Source organism: Malaya genurostris, chromosome 3 (genome assembly GCF_030247185.1).
Source record: "Malaya genurostris strain Urasoe2022 chromosome 3, Malgen_1.1, whole genome shotgun sequence".
Taxonomy (NCBI): domain Eukaryota; kingdom Metazoa; phylum Arthropoda; class Insecta; order Diptera; family Culicidae; genus Malaya; species Malaya genurostris.
This window is the reverse complement of record NC_080572.1, coordinates 142,933,638-142,951,211: the sequence shown is the minus strand read 5'-3', so window position 1 is coordinate 142,951,211 and position 17,574 is coordinate 142,933,638. Positions and strand designations below refer to the sequence as shown.

At 36.8% G+C, this 17,574-nt stretch overlaps 1 protein-coding gene across 15 annotated transcripts in view; it reads right to left on the bottom strand.

Moving 5' to 3' along the window:
• LOC131437703 (voltage-gated potassium channel subunit beta-2) overlaps positions 1-17,574 on the bottom strand; it is a 565,459-nt gene that overhangs the window by 115,091 nt on the left and 432,794 nt on the right. For all 15 annotated transcript variants that reach the window (XR_009230813.1, XM_058607211.1, XM_058607208.1 and 12 more), the window contains 5 exons: positions 5,691-5,787; positions 5,498-5,625; positions 5,354-5,433; positions 5,011-5,277; positions 4,770-4,955 (listed from right to left, as the gene is read on the bottom strand). Coding sequence is in view for 14 of the 15 variants with exons in the window: in XM_058607211.1 (XP_058463194.1) it covers positions 4,770-4,955; positions 5,011-5,277; positions 5,354-5,433; positions 5,498-5,625; positions 5,691-5,787 (758 nt within the window). In the remaining variant the exon portion in view is untranslated. The remainder of the gene's footprint in view (positions 1-4,769; positions 4,956-5,010; positions 5,278-5,353; positions 5,434-5,497; positions 5,626-5,690; positions 5,788-17,574) is intronic.

Below are 17,574 nucleotides of genomic sequence, written 5' to 3'. Positions count from 1 at the left end.
ACGCCGGAGATGTGCGTTGAATGTGTAGTGGTTTGACATAAGTCGAGACATCACACGAATGAAATCGCGACTCACGTTCATCCCCCTGAACCAAGGTTTCGTCGATATTTTGGGAACAATGGAGTATAGCCATCGCCAAAGTTCGTCATTGCTTCATGAAGTTTGCCAACTTTCGAGTGTCCTCTGACGAGAAATGCTAAAAAATTCATTGAAGCAGATTGGTCTTTCATAAATTTCACCTTCTAATGTACCCACCTTAGCCAATGAGTCTGCCTGTTCATTGCCTGGAATGAAACAAAGTGATGGGACCCAGATTAAGAATTTTAAATAAGACCGACCAGATAAAGTTCTCAAGTGTTCCCGTATTTTCCCCAGAAAATATGGGGGATACTTTCCTGGCTTCATTGAACGAAGAGCTTCTATTGAACTTAAACTATCCGTGACAATGAAGTAATGGTATTTGGGCAAGGTTTCAATGATCTTAAGAGTATACTGAATAGCAGCTCATTCTGCGACGTAGACTGAAGCCGGATCACTGAGTTTGTATGAAGCGGTGATGTTTTTATTGTAGATACCAAAGCCTGTGGATCCGTTGAGATTTGACCCATCAGAGTAAAACATCCTTTCACAGTCAACTGCTCTGAATTTATAATGAAAAATATTAGGGATCACTTGAGGGCGTACGTGATCCGGAATCCCACGAATCTCTTCTCTCATGGATGTGTCGAGAAACACAGTAGAATCAGAAGTATCCAGGAAATGAGCACGGTTGGAAACAAACGAAGAAGGATTAAAATTCTGAGCCATGTAATCAAAATACAAGGACATAAAACGGGTTTGAGAATTGAGCTCGACAAGCCTTTTGAAGTTTTCAATCACCGTCGGACTCAAGACATTGCATCGAATCAGCAATCGATATGAGAGATCCCAGAATCGGTTTTAAGTGGTATAACGCCCGCCAGCACTTCGAGACTCATCGTATGAGTCGATTGCATGCAACCTAGGGCAATACGCAAGCAACGATACTGAATTCTTCCCGCTTGATGAAATGGGTGTTCGCCGCGGATCGGAAGCAAATGCATCCGTATTCAATCACGGACAATATCGTTGTTTGGTACAGCCTGATCAAGTCTCCTGGGTGAGCACCCCACCAAGTTCCGGTTAATGTGCGAAGAAAATTAATTCTCTTCTGGCATTTTTGTTTCAGATACCTAATGTGACATCCCCACGTGCCTTTGGAGTCGAACCAGACCCCGAGATATTTAAATGTGAAAACCTGAGCTATGGTTTCACCCCTTAGTTACAACCAGCTCAGTTTTCTCCGTAGAGAACTCGATACCCATTTGAAGAGCCCATGTCGACAAGTTGTCGAGGGTATCTTGCAATGCGCCGTCTGTTTTTACTTCGCGGGCTGGCACGTATACACAGTACTCCCGCGCAAAAAGATCACTTTGAACGATCTCGTTAGCATGCTTTGAGCTGGTTAAGAGAACCCTAAGCCTGCCTGGGCGTCAATTCACGAGATATTTTAATAAGGTTCAATTTGTTGTTATTCTTGGTCCGGAAAAAGACCACATAAGAACCGGCCGAAAGCAAAGGTTCATCGGGATACTTCTTTACCCTCGGAATCTTATTATTGTCAGCTGAAGGGGTAGGGATAAGTGGGGGTGGTTTTGGATCTGTCTCCATTTTTTCATCCGGAGGGGTGGAGAACCATTATTATGGAACTTCTTACACGGAGCTATCTCCGCACAGATATGATTATGTAAGGTGTAATACGATAAGTGAAATAATCAGAGGATAGCAACAAAATGAAAACAATACTTAGCTTGTTCGGCTGCAAAAAGAAACGGCCACCAAGACCTGATCTTGGTCGATTGCCTCTTCAATAGATGCCTAAAACTCCGTGAGGAAAAAAGCACAATCACAATTGTCTATTTAATCTATGGCTGTGTGACGGTGAAAAAACCTCCACGAAGAAAAAGCACAAATCACGATACCTAACTCGGTGCAAAAAAACTCAACTCACTCGCACACCAGAGTGTCCGATCACTATTGACACTGCGAAAACAAAAGAACGACCTTGAAAGCGAATTAATGCGGACTGTACTGGACTGGATTGAAGCGAATACACATCCGATCGCGTCGACAGATACGGTGGGAATGTTGGTATTGCTGTTGATTTCGTTGCTAGTTGCTGTAAATGCGCCTTGTTGTACATTGTTTTCAGTTGCTGGTTGGTTAGATGGTAAGTTGTTAACTGCAGCTGGTGCACTTTGTTCTTTAGGGGATACGTTGGATGGTTTCGTTGAAGGGGATGCTTCACTGTTGTTGGTGACTGTCACAGGTGTACTGGGGTTGCTTGGGGTTGGTATGAAGGAAGCACCGTTGTCCTTTGGTGTAGTTGTCTCCTTGTCCAGTTCATCACATGGCTTACCGTAGTGAACAGCTTTTTGGCAATATTGACATGTGGCCATCTGATTGTCATAGGTAACAAGTGATTTGCACGGAATTCTTGTATCATGACCGAAAATCACATAAGAATGTATAGGCCTCTTCAAGCGCATGCGTAACAAACGTACGCCATTTAGAATACCGTGGAAGGTCGAATTTTGCACTGCCTGATGTCAACAACAATTGTATTCTTTCGTTTCGGCGTTAGCTTTTGTTCGTTTGGTTCACTCGTTTCGAGGTCGGTCACACAATACTGTACTTGCTTTCTTTCGTCCCGAATGTAAGCGGTTTTGTTATATCGACTGACTTGGATGAGATGTGAAAGCGAACTGTGAACGACTAGAAATGGTAGTGCAAAAGTAAGTTATATATTGCTTTGTATTTTTTGGTCAAATTATGCGCTAATACTTATATCTTGTGACAAAACATTAGCAGAGGTTCTAAAAAGGTTATACCTATGAGAAAAATCCCAAATAATGTGTAAAATAATGTAAAATTTGATGCTAACATTTGTGTGCATGATATATCATACGATGGCATAATTTCGTTTACAAAAGATTTTTAACAGTGGTTTTGCGTTTCCCAATCATCAATGGGAAATAATATCAGTTCATTTGATTCATATTTTAAAACCCCCGGGTTATAATGGGTTAAGAGAACTTGTTAGGCAGCTTTTAGTAGTTAATTAGGACTTATTGTCAGATGACTATTATTAAATAAATAAATAAATAAATAAATAAATAAATAAATAAATAAATTGACGTACATGACGTACAAACTCTACCAGTTTTTGTGAAAAATTTTGAAATTTTCATACGATTTTGCAAATCTAAACAATGGTTTAAATTTTTGTTGAATCCGAAAATATGCAGTTATTTTTGGTAAAATCATAAGACCTTTTATTTGACCATAGAATTGAAAATATCGGTTTTTCAAACTCTGAGAAAAGTTAGTGAGACCCATTTTGAGCATATGAATATTATCTCCGGTCGTTAATCGATAACCGGGAGCCAGAATAGCCGGAATTCGTTTGTTTAGTTGCCTATTGATAATGACTATTGATTTGTGTAGTTTTGAGTTCAGTTTAGAAAGATTTTTGCGTATTTTTTTTCGCCAGTTTAAGTGACGATGTACAATATCTAACACGCTTTGCCCGATAACTCTGAAACCGGAAGTCGGATCCGGATTTCAGTTGAGTCTTCATTTGTAAAAAAATCGATTGCACGGTTTTAGTTCATTTTGCACATTTTACCCCATAACTCCCGAACCGGAAGTCGGATACAGATGAAATTCAGTAGCAACCTATGAAACTTCAAGAACTTTAATTTAAATGCTGGCTGAAGAAAATCGGTTGAGTGGTCTCTGAGAAAATCGAGTGAACATTTTATTAATATTTTTTCACATTTTACCCCGCTACACCCGGACCGGAAGTCCTATCCGGGTAAAATTCAAAAGCATCCTATGGGACCAAGAGACCTTCCATTTAATTTGTGAAAATCGGTTACACGCACACATACATACACACATACACACAAATAGATACGCACACACCTACAGACATTTGCTCAGTTCGTCGAGCTGAGTCGAATGGTATATGGCGTTCGGCTCTCCGGGCCTCGGTTAAAAAGTCGATTTTCACAGTGATTGCATAACCTTTATATTTGAGAAAGGCAAAAATGAAATAATGTATGTTCGTCTTCACGGTGTTTTTTGAAAAATTGACGGGGGCAACTATTTTTTAGTTTTTTCGGGCTCCAGAAATGCTCTCCACGGCTTTGATCGCATGTTTCTGTATTTCATGCATTTGGTAAATTTGTTTCTCTCAGTTTATTATCAAAACAAATTGAATTTATCCACATGTATCAAATTCTACATAAGTAGAAAGGAAACCTAATATTGTGACAGTTTTCAAAATATCTTATGCTGTTGTTTTTGTTATGAATTCAGTATGTATGAACCTTTGTGTTACAATTTTCGAGGGACGGATGCTGGTTAAGTAAAATTAGTATTTAGCTGCAGGCTCAAAAGACATAGGTGATAGACGCGAGATTGATCGCAATATTTTTTCGGAAATCGTGAAGTGAAATTCATTATCGAAAGTTTAAAAATTGCAACATAAGTACTGAATAATAACAAATTCATTGTTGCCTTAAGCTATATTGTTGTAAAAATTAATTCATCCAAGACGAAAAGTATGAATTAGGCTCGAAGCAGATTTGTTTCTTTTGTGGTAGAATAGCAGTGCCAAGCACAATACTGTGGTTTTTTGTTCTAGAGATGAAATTTAATATGTTTAAAAAGATTATCTACGTTACCTGTAAAGCTTGTAAACTTTGATGCAATTGCTCAACAGAAGTGGCTCCTAACAATAAACATTGTACGGGTTCGTGCTTTAATGACCAAGCTATAGACAGCTGCATTGCATTACATCCAAGTTTTTCTGCAAGAGTGCCTATATCTCGAGATTTATCAAGTATCTTTCGAGTTTCTTCGATTCGTTCCTAAAACAACCTGCATAGTGATTTTCTCAATTAATTTGTGCAATATGTAATTTACTTCTTTGTTGACTTCGTCTTCTGTCCATGAATAACTTTGACTTTTTGTTTTAAAGGAATTCTTTGGTAACCACATCCGGTCAGCATTGTATGTGTCTCCTAAGCACATCGATAGTGGTCCCCATGCCATGAAGCCAACACCAATTTTATTATACATTTCGGGAAGATATAATTCAGCCTTTTCCCTACAGAACATATGGTATTCCGCCTGCTCTACAATTGGGGTCACACAGTTGAACTGCCTACAGTTTGTGTAAGCTTCCATTATCTACAGCATCAAAGGTAAATGTAAAATAGGAATTATTTCTTTTTTAATGAACTCTAATTTTTCAAAATTAACTTACCTCTACCGGAGACCACCTAGCAGTCCCCCAATACATAGACCATCCTTGGGAAATAATATAATTCATGGCTCGAACTATTTCTATTGATAAATTTTTCAACAAAAGATTACATAATTATCTGTTTTATGCTATAGCCTTGCTCACCTTCCATTGGGCACATGGAATCAACTTTATGAATAAGAACTATATCGATATATGACAATTGCAATCGCTGTAAACTAGCCTGCACACTCTCTATAATATGTTTTCTTGATAAACCACGTTCTTCGGATCTGTTCAGGAAAGAGTAAAATAAACATATATTTTATGTGGTAAGCTATAAGTGTTGTATCTTTACTTAGTACTCCAATAAATTTTAGTAGTAATGATGAAACTTGTACGTTTCCAACCAGCTTTCTGAATAATTTTTCCTAATTCCAACTCTGCTCGAGTGCCTATAAATAAAACAACGAGAATACGATACATAATAATCCTCTGCTCATATTAAGGGAAAAGTTTCAATCGTAGGAAAACGGCCATTGTTGCAAAACGCCAATGCCTCTTTCGTTAAGCGGAAATTCAAAAGAGAAACATGAGTTTGCTTTATTAATTTTTCGAAATAAACTGATGGTTTTTCTTGGAAACTCATCAAGCAGTAGTGGATGTACTACTTCTACGTTTTCCAACAATGACGATTTCGTAAGATTTCAAACAGAACCTTAAATTATTGTTATCAAACTTACAATAATATAAAAATAAGTTCTTTTGATGAATCACATCATATCAAAGAAATAAAATCAGCTTATATTAGACTAGAATGGTTTGCTCCGATGACCTGCCACCGAAGACTTTCAGAAATAATAGAAGCGAATAATGCGGATGGATTCATATTGATGCTACCAGGTCATGCACAGTGGAGAACATTCTCCCGTATTGCTCGTAATTGAATAGATCTTCGCCTCTTTTTACAAAACAAACATATTCAGGAAATCTTGAGCTGTGTTAAATAAATGAATTGAAAATAATTTTTTTTCTGGAAATTTATAACAAGGTTGGACAAATATGATTTAAAAAAATTTCTCCCTTGAATATTTTCCTCGATTTAGCGTTCTGTGGAAAATTGAGTAGAAGTTATTAATTTGAACTTTGGAAAAATACCGATAAAAACTCTTAGTTTTTAGTCCTCGTCTTCCACAAGCCTATACATGAAGCAAGTCGTTTATCTTTATGGACCATTAATTTAACGTACTGACGAGTCGAAGACGAAACATAAAGTATAGAAATCGGTTATGTGCCGTATGCACAAATAGGTTAACCCCTGAATGACTATCTCCTGATTCAGCCAGTTTAAGCCGGAACTCGTTTACGTTCGGCACGACAGAAAAGCCGTTGCACTTCGGTGCAAATAAAAAAAGTGTTCTGTAAGTAGGAGAAACTTTATGTCTGCCTAGTGGTTTATGTTGAACTTGACGAAACATAAAGTATAGATATCGGTTATGTGCCCTATGCACAAAACAAGTTACCCCTAAATGAATTAAAATTATTTATTTCTCTTCCGCGAGGCTGAAAATAAAATCCGGCAGGACGCAACTTGCAGAAAAGACGTTGCACTTCGGTGCAAATAAAAAAAAGTGTTCTGTAAGTAGTAGAAACTTCATGTCTGCCTATTGGTTTATGTTGAGCTTCTAGGTTACATAACAGTTCAACATAAACTATTATGTACTGACGAGTCGAAGACGAAACATAAAGTATAGATATCGGTTATGTGCCCTATGCACAAAATAAGTTAACCCCTAAATGAATTAAAACTATTTATTTCTCTTCCGCGAGGCTGAAAATAAAATCCGGGAGGAACGCAAGTTACAATCTTCATTTCCATTGCGGTACTTTGCTTGTGGACTATAAGCAATTTAAGTGTTGAAGTGCGGTAGGTTATTTCCGGCACCGAGCATAATTTCGGTCTTGTTTAGAAAATATTGAAAGTTTTATGATTTGTTAAGTGCTGATGCCCCAAATTATAAAAGTGCATGTGATACAAAGTGCGGCCAGATTCCAAACAAAATATCTTTAAATAAGAGTTTACAAAGTTTCAACATGATTCCAAAATGGAACGTAACATTCTGAACATTGAAGTTAATTAGACGTAGAAAACGCTTACGCTTCAGGTTGAACCAGAAATTTTCGATCTGACGCAGCTGGGAGACGTTGGGTGGGTTCGCCGACTAGGATACCACATTCTGGAAGGTAATTTGTACAATAAATTGCCTCGTTTACGACCAATCCCGAGCGAAAGAAGAGTGGTTTTGATATCTCCTTCTCGCTGATTGTCAGCCACAGCACCTTCTTTAAAAACTTGGTGTGAAATGAATTTCACCTCAAAGCTCACTTCATCAGCTGTCAGTTGTTGCCACCCAGGGCGTGATAGGTCTCGTGGTTCATCACCACTGCCACGTTGCAATTCGCCGCCAAAATTGAGTTGACCATCTTATTAAGCTGCTTCCGCTGCGTCATCGCCTGCAGCTTCTAAACCAGTGAATACGACTTCCGCTTCTGGACATGTATGTTCATATTCGCCATACTTTTTCACTGTTTGGCTGATTGCAGCGACTTCACGGCAAAGTGCACGCAATGATTTAGCCACTTTACCTCGGTCTTCCTCTTCAGCTTTCTTTGGAGCTTCTTGTCCCTCAGAGCCAAAGACCGTTCGGAACCGGACATCCTTTTGATGCTCTGATTACTGTCTAATAGTGCCAAGATGTTGTAGTTGCTTGAACGGGTGCATCGGCGACCACAAAGTGCCGAACGATGTGCGCTTACAATGCAGCAGAGTGCCGTTCTTTAAAAGCGCATACTTCTGAACGAAGTTGCTTCACTGTTTTTGCCATCACGGTCAGAGTTTGACAGATAGAGCTGTCATTTTTGTCTGCCGGCTCATTAATATGATTGATGCTGCATGGGTAGTTTTGTCAGTGCTGGGGATGGTTAACCCATGAAAAATTGGCAGTTTTTGTCCACTTTTACACATGAAAACGATAAAAAGAACCCGTCCTTTATCCGCGTATTGTTAATAGTCAGATATTAGAAACTATACGCCCTCTAGCTTTTATTTGCTGCCCATATGGTCGCCCCAGTCCGTTAATTTATAATAGATGTAAAAATATTGTTCAATTATTATCACAATATTATGAATGCAGATGATAGAATAAATCAATCGTAAGGACATAGCTTTTGTATGAGAGATACAATTTGAAACTCACTATGAGCCGCAAGCTCTAAAACAAGTTTTTTACCTTTTTCTATAGAACAGTAATAGAATTGCTGGAAAAAACGACTTTCGAACAGAGAATAATACCCCTTTTGTATACCATTCGACTCAGTTCGACAAGATCGGAAAATGTATTTGTGTGTATGTGTGTTTTCAACGAAGTATTTTACCGCTGAATTCTCCGAAAGATGGGTAGACCTATTTCAACAAGCTTAGGCTCGTTTAAAAGTTACTGTTGGGCAATTGATCAAGTTCGAAGATCAAATAGCTGTGTCCGCCGGTTCCTGAGATATAATGGTATATGTTACGTATCCGACAAAGCGCGTTGTTTTTTACTACTCAATACTACTGATACTGATTTATTTCAAACTAACTCGTTCGCATAATTTTGGAACTCGTCGACAATCACTACAGCCACCCTGGGTGGATGCTGATGTCCGGTTCGATGCTCCTGGCCTCGTGTTGCAATTCCTGTAAATATTCAAGTCGCTAATGATGCCAAAATTGTTGGTTTAGCCGTTGCAATTGCTGGTAGTTGTCCAATCTAACATACAGAACGGGATCTGCTGTACATCGGGTAGCGGTAATCTGGTAGCGCATGGAGGTTTGTACCAATCAGGAAGTGTGCAGGCGTTAGACATGAAAGATCATATGGATCTTCTGTCATAGGGACTAGTGGGCGAGAGTTCATGCTAGCCTCAATTTGGGGTAATACCGCGGCCATATTTTCAAAATTAAGTCGTGAGTTTCCTAACTGACGGCATTTGTTTTTTTAACTATCTTTACTGCGGCCTCCCAAAGTCCACCAAAATGTGATGCCTTTGGTGGGTTCATATGCCAGGTTATAGATTCGTTCATGCAGGCCTCATATATCGTAATTTGTTGATCCCTCAGCATATGACGTACCTCTTCTAATTCATTTTTTGCGCCTTCAAAGTTTTTACTGTTGTTGAAGTAGATATTGATGGGTCGACCGCGACGTGCGATGAACCTTCGAAGCGCGCCGAGAAAGGCTTGCGTTGATAAGTCACTGACAAGTTCAATGTGAACTGCCTTTGTGCAGAAACAAATAAATATACTGATGTATGCCTTCGAAGCAGTTATCCGTTTATGTGCGGTTTTCAAATATATTGGTCCTGCAAAATCCACTCCGGTATGTGTGAATGGTCTGCTGATGTTTACACGATAAAAGGGTAGCTGTCCCATTTGCTACCTTACTGGAACGGGACAGGCTCGGGTATACTGGTAGCAGCTTCGCAACACACTTCGTACTAATTTTCTGCCATTGATGGGCCAGTAGCTATCTCGTACCGCGGCTAATGTTAAGCGGCCTTCACCTTGTATTAATTTGCTGTGATAATGATAGATTATCATGCTGGCGTATGGAAATTTGATAAAATTGGATAAATCGGAGACAATACGCTGTGACACGGATTAGACGATTGGGTTGTAAGCTGGATGCGAGTTGACCACAGCCACCATTTTTTGCTTCGACGCACCTTGGTGGTGGTTTCCTTTCCAGACGCATATGACCTAGAGGTATTCTGCCATAAACCGATGATACTCATCTTTCAGCTGTGGGGATCTTTCGAGTCGTTTCTCTAGTAGTTCGAATCGTTTTTTTGCTATTGTTTCCGAGTCACCTAACATTTCATTAAAGCTAGAGTGTCTTGGTAGGCGTACCACGTACCACATTCGGTGCATTATTTTCACATTTTAGTTGCATATCACCTGTAATATCGGAACTGGAAGCCGGATCCAAATGAAATTCAGGAACTTTATATGGGACCATAAGGCCTTTCATTTGAATCTAAGCTCGTGAAAATCTAACTTCCGGTTCCGGAGTTACATGGTTATATGTGTTTTCGCTAATTTTGATTAGGTAGCAACATTTTTAGTATAAAAAGGGCGGTTTTTGACTTTATCGGAGCTTCGTATTTCAACCGTTGGTCTGGTGGGATATTTATGGTGTTTGATAGGTCAGGCACGGAAAATAAGGCACAAAATCATGTACTGTAGGAAAGGCAGTGTGTTATAATCCAGTAAGAAAAGAAAGGAGAAAATAAATAAGTGCGGTTTGTCGATTTTAACAAAAAAAGAGTAAAATTCGTTAGTGGAAAGAAATACCCCTCTCGCCGCTCGGGTACGTCGTACATTTGTGGTAACAGCGGTAGGATGCCATAAAGGTATTTTAGCAATTTCTTCAGTATGAGTGTGAAAACTAGTGCGTGTGGACAAGGGGAGCTGGACCCCAGAATGAAAAGAAAGTGCGCACTATTTTGAACGGAATGGTAATTTGTATTATTAAACAAAGCATCTGGATAGAGATGAAATCAAATTTTGTGATAATTCTCAATACTCAAACAAGATATCGCGACAATCGTGATGAAACAAGAATATGAACCTGAAAATCGGATTTAATTTGAACTCTCAAATTATTTACGACAAAATAAATACAACACTCAACGAATCACACAGGGTCGTATAAAGGGATAATATATAAATCAAGTCAATAGGGAATTAATTATTATTACTGAAAAAATCGTGTTGAAAGGATAAAGGGAAATACAATATATATAAAAGACAAATCTAAGTCTGTTTTTAGATCAATATAGCACGCCGAAAACACATCTCAGTAAGTAAGGGGGACTAGTTGCGGCAGAAAAAACAAACAGAAAGAAGGAAGAAAGCAATTACCAGAGGCAAATGAAGGAAGCACAAGTCGATGGATAGAGATAAGCAATACGTAAGCAGCATTCATGGTAAGATGAGCTAAAATATCGCATGGAAGCGAGTTGCAGAGCCAAAGGAAAAAAAACATGTATAATAATTTGAATAGAAATAAAAGATTGACAGAAAACGAACACCTGCAACAATCTTTTCATGTCACAACTCTAACGAAACGTTTCACTTTTTTAGGTTAAAGGAAAGCTAATAGTATGTTGATTGCCAAAGATATATTAGATAGATAGAAAGAGTATGCAAAAATAAAATGAAAGAATAAAAAAACGCGATCCTACAATTGTTTACTAAAAATGATTTATATATGAACGCGGTGAAAACAATATATTATAGAAAACAGTAACAATTGAGTGTTAGATACAATTTATAGCTATGCGCATGTAAATTTTTTAAGATTGTTCTAGAAGAAATCGGAGCCCTGGCCAACGTGTGCATTAAACATATTCATCGCGGTCGTGCAAGAAGGAAGGATGTCGATAGCATAGCAAAGCTACCAAAGAGAACCAGAAGGTGTGGTCGAATGTGGTGGCAAGTCGAAGACAAAGGGAACCGTGGACCCATCAAGATGTCGGAAATATGAACACAAGAGCCAGTAAATCGGAAGAAGAGCCAGTAAATCGGTATTGGGGACCATAGCAACGAATTGAAGTAAAATGCAGTCAACACAGCTAGAGACGATTCGCGGGTGCACCACAACAGTCCAAAGTGCTATCCCGTGTTTTACACGCAATAAGAGAAGAAGGAAGTAAACGCAGTCAACACAGTTAAAGACGATGCGCGGGTGCACCACAACAGTCCAAAGTGCTATCCCGTGTTTTACACGCAATAAGAGAAGAAGGAAGTAAACGCAGTCGGCACCGTTGAGAATGATCTGCGCGGGGGTGCCACAACAATACAATGTGCTACCCCGTGTTTTGCTCAGTGGGCAGCGTCAAAGCTCAACTGAACGCCATGAGCAAGCATAGAAAATTTAATAATCATTGTTAAATCCAACACGAGAAAGCAACCACGAAACCAGACGAAACATTTTTGAAGATACGTTAGAAGCCTCAACACATCGTGCGGAATAATGCAGTAATTTCTATGACACCTAAAACTCAAACGAAGCAACGATTAATTATTAAACTATGGTCAACAAACCGGAGGATATTAACCGAGATGTTTGATTATGAAAACCAGGCGAGAAGAACGAGCTATTATGGAGGAAACGACACGGCACCCAGAGTCCGAGACTAGCAACCGTTCGATCACCCCACAGATAAGGTACAGACAAAAGCGACTACAAGGCGGCACTGGGACTGGAATGGAAGCACACGCTACGGCATTGTAAGGTTAGGAAAGCTAACTTCATATAATATTTAAATGGAAAAATGTAATAAATGAATATGTAAACAGTTAAAAAACAGAAAAAAAGAAAAAGAAAAGAAACGAAAAATTATTAATCTTTTGTAACGGCAATCTTAGGGCTAAAAGTTTTACATTCCGACAACATAACCTTTTGATTTACTACCCGCGCAATCAACTTGATGGTATCATCAAGCTCAGTAAGTAAGGGGGCATGCAACAGCCCTAATTTTATCATAGATCAAGATCAGGCCGAAATCATATCATAAAGATCACGGGTGCCTATTTTAACATATTGCATCAGTCAGTAAAAACTGTACCACCCAGCGCGTTAATTGATTATGTACACAAGCGACGCGATCGCGCTGTAACCGCGTATATCCATAGCAATGAAAATATGTATATTGATTATATGTGATTATATGCCCAGTATGGATTATTTTGGGCACCTTTTCGTAAATACGCCGGAAAAGAACATTTCGCATTTAAGAGTTAGCAATGAATTCCAGATATATGTAAAGATGGAATATATATATATATATATATATATATATATATATATATATATATATATATATATATATATATATATATATATATATATATATATATATATATATATATATATATATATATATATATATATATATATATATATATATATATATACGAGTGTCAAAGTTTCGAAATTGCCATATAGAATGACAATATATACAAAACCGCTAGGTGGCACGAACGATGCGTGCTTTGTTCTATTTCGTACGCTATGAAGAAAACGAAACGGTTACGGATGTTCGCTACTAGTGTGTGATTTTGGTAAAAGACGGTACTGCAGTTGATAAAAATTTTAGCTATTTTTTGCCTTTCTCTATGTAAAGGTATTAGAATTGCTGGAAAAACTGACTTTTGAACAGAGCCTCGGAGATGCGTCGTGTTATATACCATTCGATTCAGTTCGACGAGATCGGAAAATGTCTGTGTGTGCACTTTTCGAAGATATTTATACGCGCTCAATTTTCTCAGAGAAGATCGAACCGATTTAAAGAAACTTATGCTCGTTTGAAAGCTATTGTCGGGCCATTTATCAAGTTCAAAGATCAAATGGCTGTGACTTTTTGTTCCGGAGGTATGATGGTATAAGTGGCGTAACCGACAAAACACGTTGTATTTATACGCACTCAATTTTCTCAGAGATGGCTGGCTGAACCGTATTGAACAAGCTTAGGCTCGTTTGAAAGCTACTGTCGGGCCATTTATCAAGTTCAAAGATCAAATCGCTGTGACTTTTTTTCCGGAGATATGATGGTATAAGTGACGTAACCGACAAATTGCGTTGTATTTATACGCGCTCAGTTTTATCAGAGATGGCTGAACCGATTTTAACAAGCTTTGGCTCGTTTGAAAGCTACTGTCGGGCCATTGATCAAGTTCAAAGATCAAATGGCTGTGACTTTTGGTTCCAGAGATATGATGGTATAAGTAACGTAACCGACAAAACACGTTGATTTTTACCGCTCTTATACATATAAGGGTGCCAATGTTTTGCGATCACTTCTAATTTCGCAAAGCGCTAGCGCTCAAAAGTTTAAGCACCTCGAAAAATGTGCTCATGCAAAATTTGAGCTAAATCGAACATGCGTAAGAGGTGCTGCACGGCGGTTAAGGTTTGAAAATTTTCGATCTTGAAAAAGCACCATAGGGGAGAATACATGAAATTTCCAAAATCGAAATTATTTTTCGATGCCGAAACTCTTAAAACTGCATGAAAAGTCGAGATTTAGTGTCATCTTAAAAAAAAATTTTGAAAAAATCAACTTCCTGGGACTTTTTGATCTTTTTTCTATGTCCCAAAAAGTCGATTTAAAAAAAAAAAAATTTTCGAGATGACACTAAATCTCGACGTTTCATGCAAGCATCACTGTTCTCATACAAATAGGCAACGCAAATGTCAAGCACTAGTTTGGAAAAATGATGCTGACTGTGTGACATAAACACTGAAGCATGCTTTTGTGAACTATTTGAATCAATCTGAATCATTTAGTGTCAAAATCAGTATCTGAAATTATATAATAAAAATATGAAATATATTTTCATGAGACTGTTATGAAAGAAGAGAAAGGCACTATCCCACCACTAGGTGGATTAAGAAAGGTTTTTATAAGTGCGATCGAAGGAATAAAAGAATGTAAAGTCGGAGTAAAATAAATTATGTATAAATAATTAACAAAAGAATGTCAATGCATTAGAGTCTATTTGAAAAAAAAATTTATGTGTATAGTATAGTGTAGTTATCTCAATAATAGTAATAATAATAATAAAAATAATAATAATAATAGTAATAATAATAATAATAGTAATAATAATAATAATAATAATAATAATAATAATAATAATAATAATAATAATAATAATAATAATAATAATAATAATAATAATAATAATAATAATAATAATAATAATAATAATAATAATAATAATAATAATAATAATAATAATAATAATAATAATAATAATAATAATAATAATAATAATAATAATAATAATAATAATAATAATAATAATAATAATAATAATAATAATAATAATAATAATAATAATAATAATAATAATAATAATAATAATAATAATAATAATAATATTAATAATAATAATAATAATAATAATAATAATAATAATAATAATAATAATAATAATAATAATAATATTTTTTTTAATTTTAATTTATATTTATTTATTTATTTATTTGGAGCAGGAAAAAGCCCAATGGAGCTGAAATAATAATCTCTCACTCCAGCAGGCATAAAACCTCCTCATCGTTTATATCAACAGATTACAACAACCCAACAGATACATGTATGTACTTAATACTATCAATTAAAACTAATCCTAGCTAACTAACTCTGACACTAAACCCATCGGGTAAACGTTGGTGATTTTGCATTAAAACTAAAGAAGAAAAGAAATATGCTTTAAAATGGGAGGTAGAAGGAGGGAGTGGTGAATGAGAGTTGGCGAACGAAACGGGGTTAGGTTCAGCATGTAGATTTAATTAGTGGTCGAAAAGATGGTGGAAGACGGATAAAAAAGAGGGCTAGCAAACGAGGTTAGAACCGACATATAGATCTAATTAGTGTTCAAAAAGATTAGAGAAGAACGATTAAGAGCGGAGAAGAAGAGATACAACGGGATTAGTTACAACGAGCGAATTTATTAGTTTTCAATGGAGATGGTGGAGAGAACGAAGGGATGATCGAGCGGAAAGAATTAACATTAGTATTATAACTGCAAAAATAAAGAATCATGGAATAATCGTTGTATCGCATTACGAGAGAGATGAAAATCAAATTCCTGTGAGCAACAATTGAATAAACGGCACATACTGGAAAAGGGTTCATTATATCCGTAATTGGTTCTAGCATGAGAACGAAGACTTCGACGATGAATGTCAAAATCGATCAATTGTAGGAGATCAGGACTGTCAACACGTGATTGAATTAGATCAGCAATAAAGACAGCCTTGCATACGTTCCTACGTACAGACAACGGATCTAGCTCAATAAGCCGACAGCGATCTTTGTAACTAGGAAGGTTGAATGGGTCCCTCCATGGTAGATTGCGGAGTGCAAATCTTACGAATTTGGGTTGGACACTTTCGACACGATCAATGTCGATTTGATAATGAGGCGACCAAACGATAGCTGCGTATTGTAATGTTGATCGAACTAGCGCACAATAAAGAGTCTTCAGGCAGTGTATATTGGTAAAGTTCTTAGTGATCCGAAATATGAAGCCTAAGAGTTTAGAAGCCTTCGAAATTACATAATCGACATGATTCTTGAAATCCAATTTGTGATCGAGAATAACACCTAAGTCCTTAACCGAGGATTCACGTTTGAGGACATGTTGCAAGAGATGATAGTCATATGTAATTATTGAGCGTTTACGGGAAAATAATAATAATAATAATAATAATAATAATAATAATAATAATAATAATAATAATAATAATAATAATAATGATAATAATAATAATAATAATAATAATAATAATAATAATAATAATAATAATAATAATAATAATAATAATAATAAAAATAATAATAATAATAATAATAATAAAATTTTTTTTAATTTTAATTTATATTTATTTATTTATTTATTTGGAGCAGGAAAAAGCCCAATGGAGCTGAAATAATAATCTCTCACTCCAGCAGGCATAAAACCTCCTCATCGTTTATATCAACAGATTACAACAATCCAACAGATACATGTATCTACTTAATACTGTCAATTAAAACTAATCCTAGCTAACTAACTCTGACACTAAACCCATCGGGTAAACGTTGGTGATTTTGCATTAAAACTAAAGAAGAAAAGAAATATGCTTTAAAATGGGAGGTAGAAGGAGGGAGTGGTGAATGAGAGTTGGCGAACGAAACGGGGTTAGGTTCGGCATGTAGATCTAATTAGTGTTCAAAAAGATTAGAGAAGAACGATTAAGAGCGGAGAAGAAGAGATACAACAGGATTAGTTACAACGAGCGAATTTATTAGTTTTCAATGGAGATGGTGGAGAGAACGAAGGGATGATCGAGCGGTAAGAATTAACATTAGTATTATAACTGCAAAAATAAAGAATCATGGAATAATCGTTGTATCGCATTACGAGAGAGATGAAAATCAAATTCCTGTGAGCAACTATTGAATAAACGGCACATACTGGAAAAGGGTTCATTATATCCGTAATTGGTTCTAGCATGGGGAATTCGTATAAATGGATGAGAACGAAGACTTCGACGATGAATGTCAAAATCGATCAATTGTAGGAGATCAGGACTGTCAACACGTGATTGAATTAGATCAGCAATAAAGACAGCCTTGCATACGTTCCT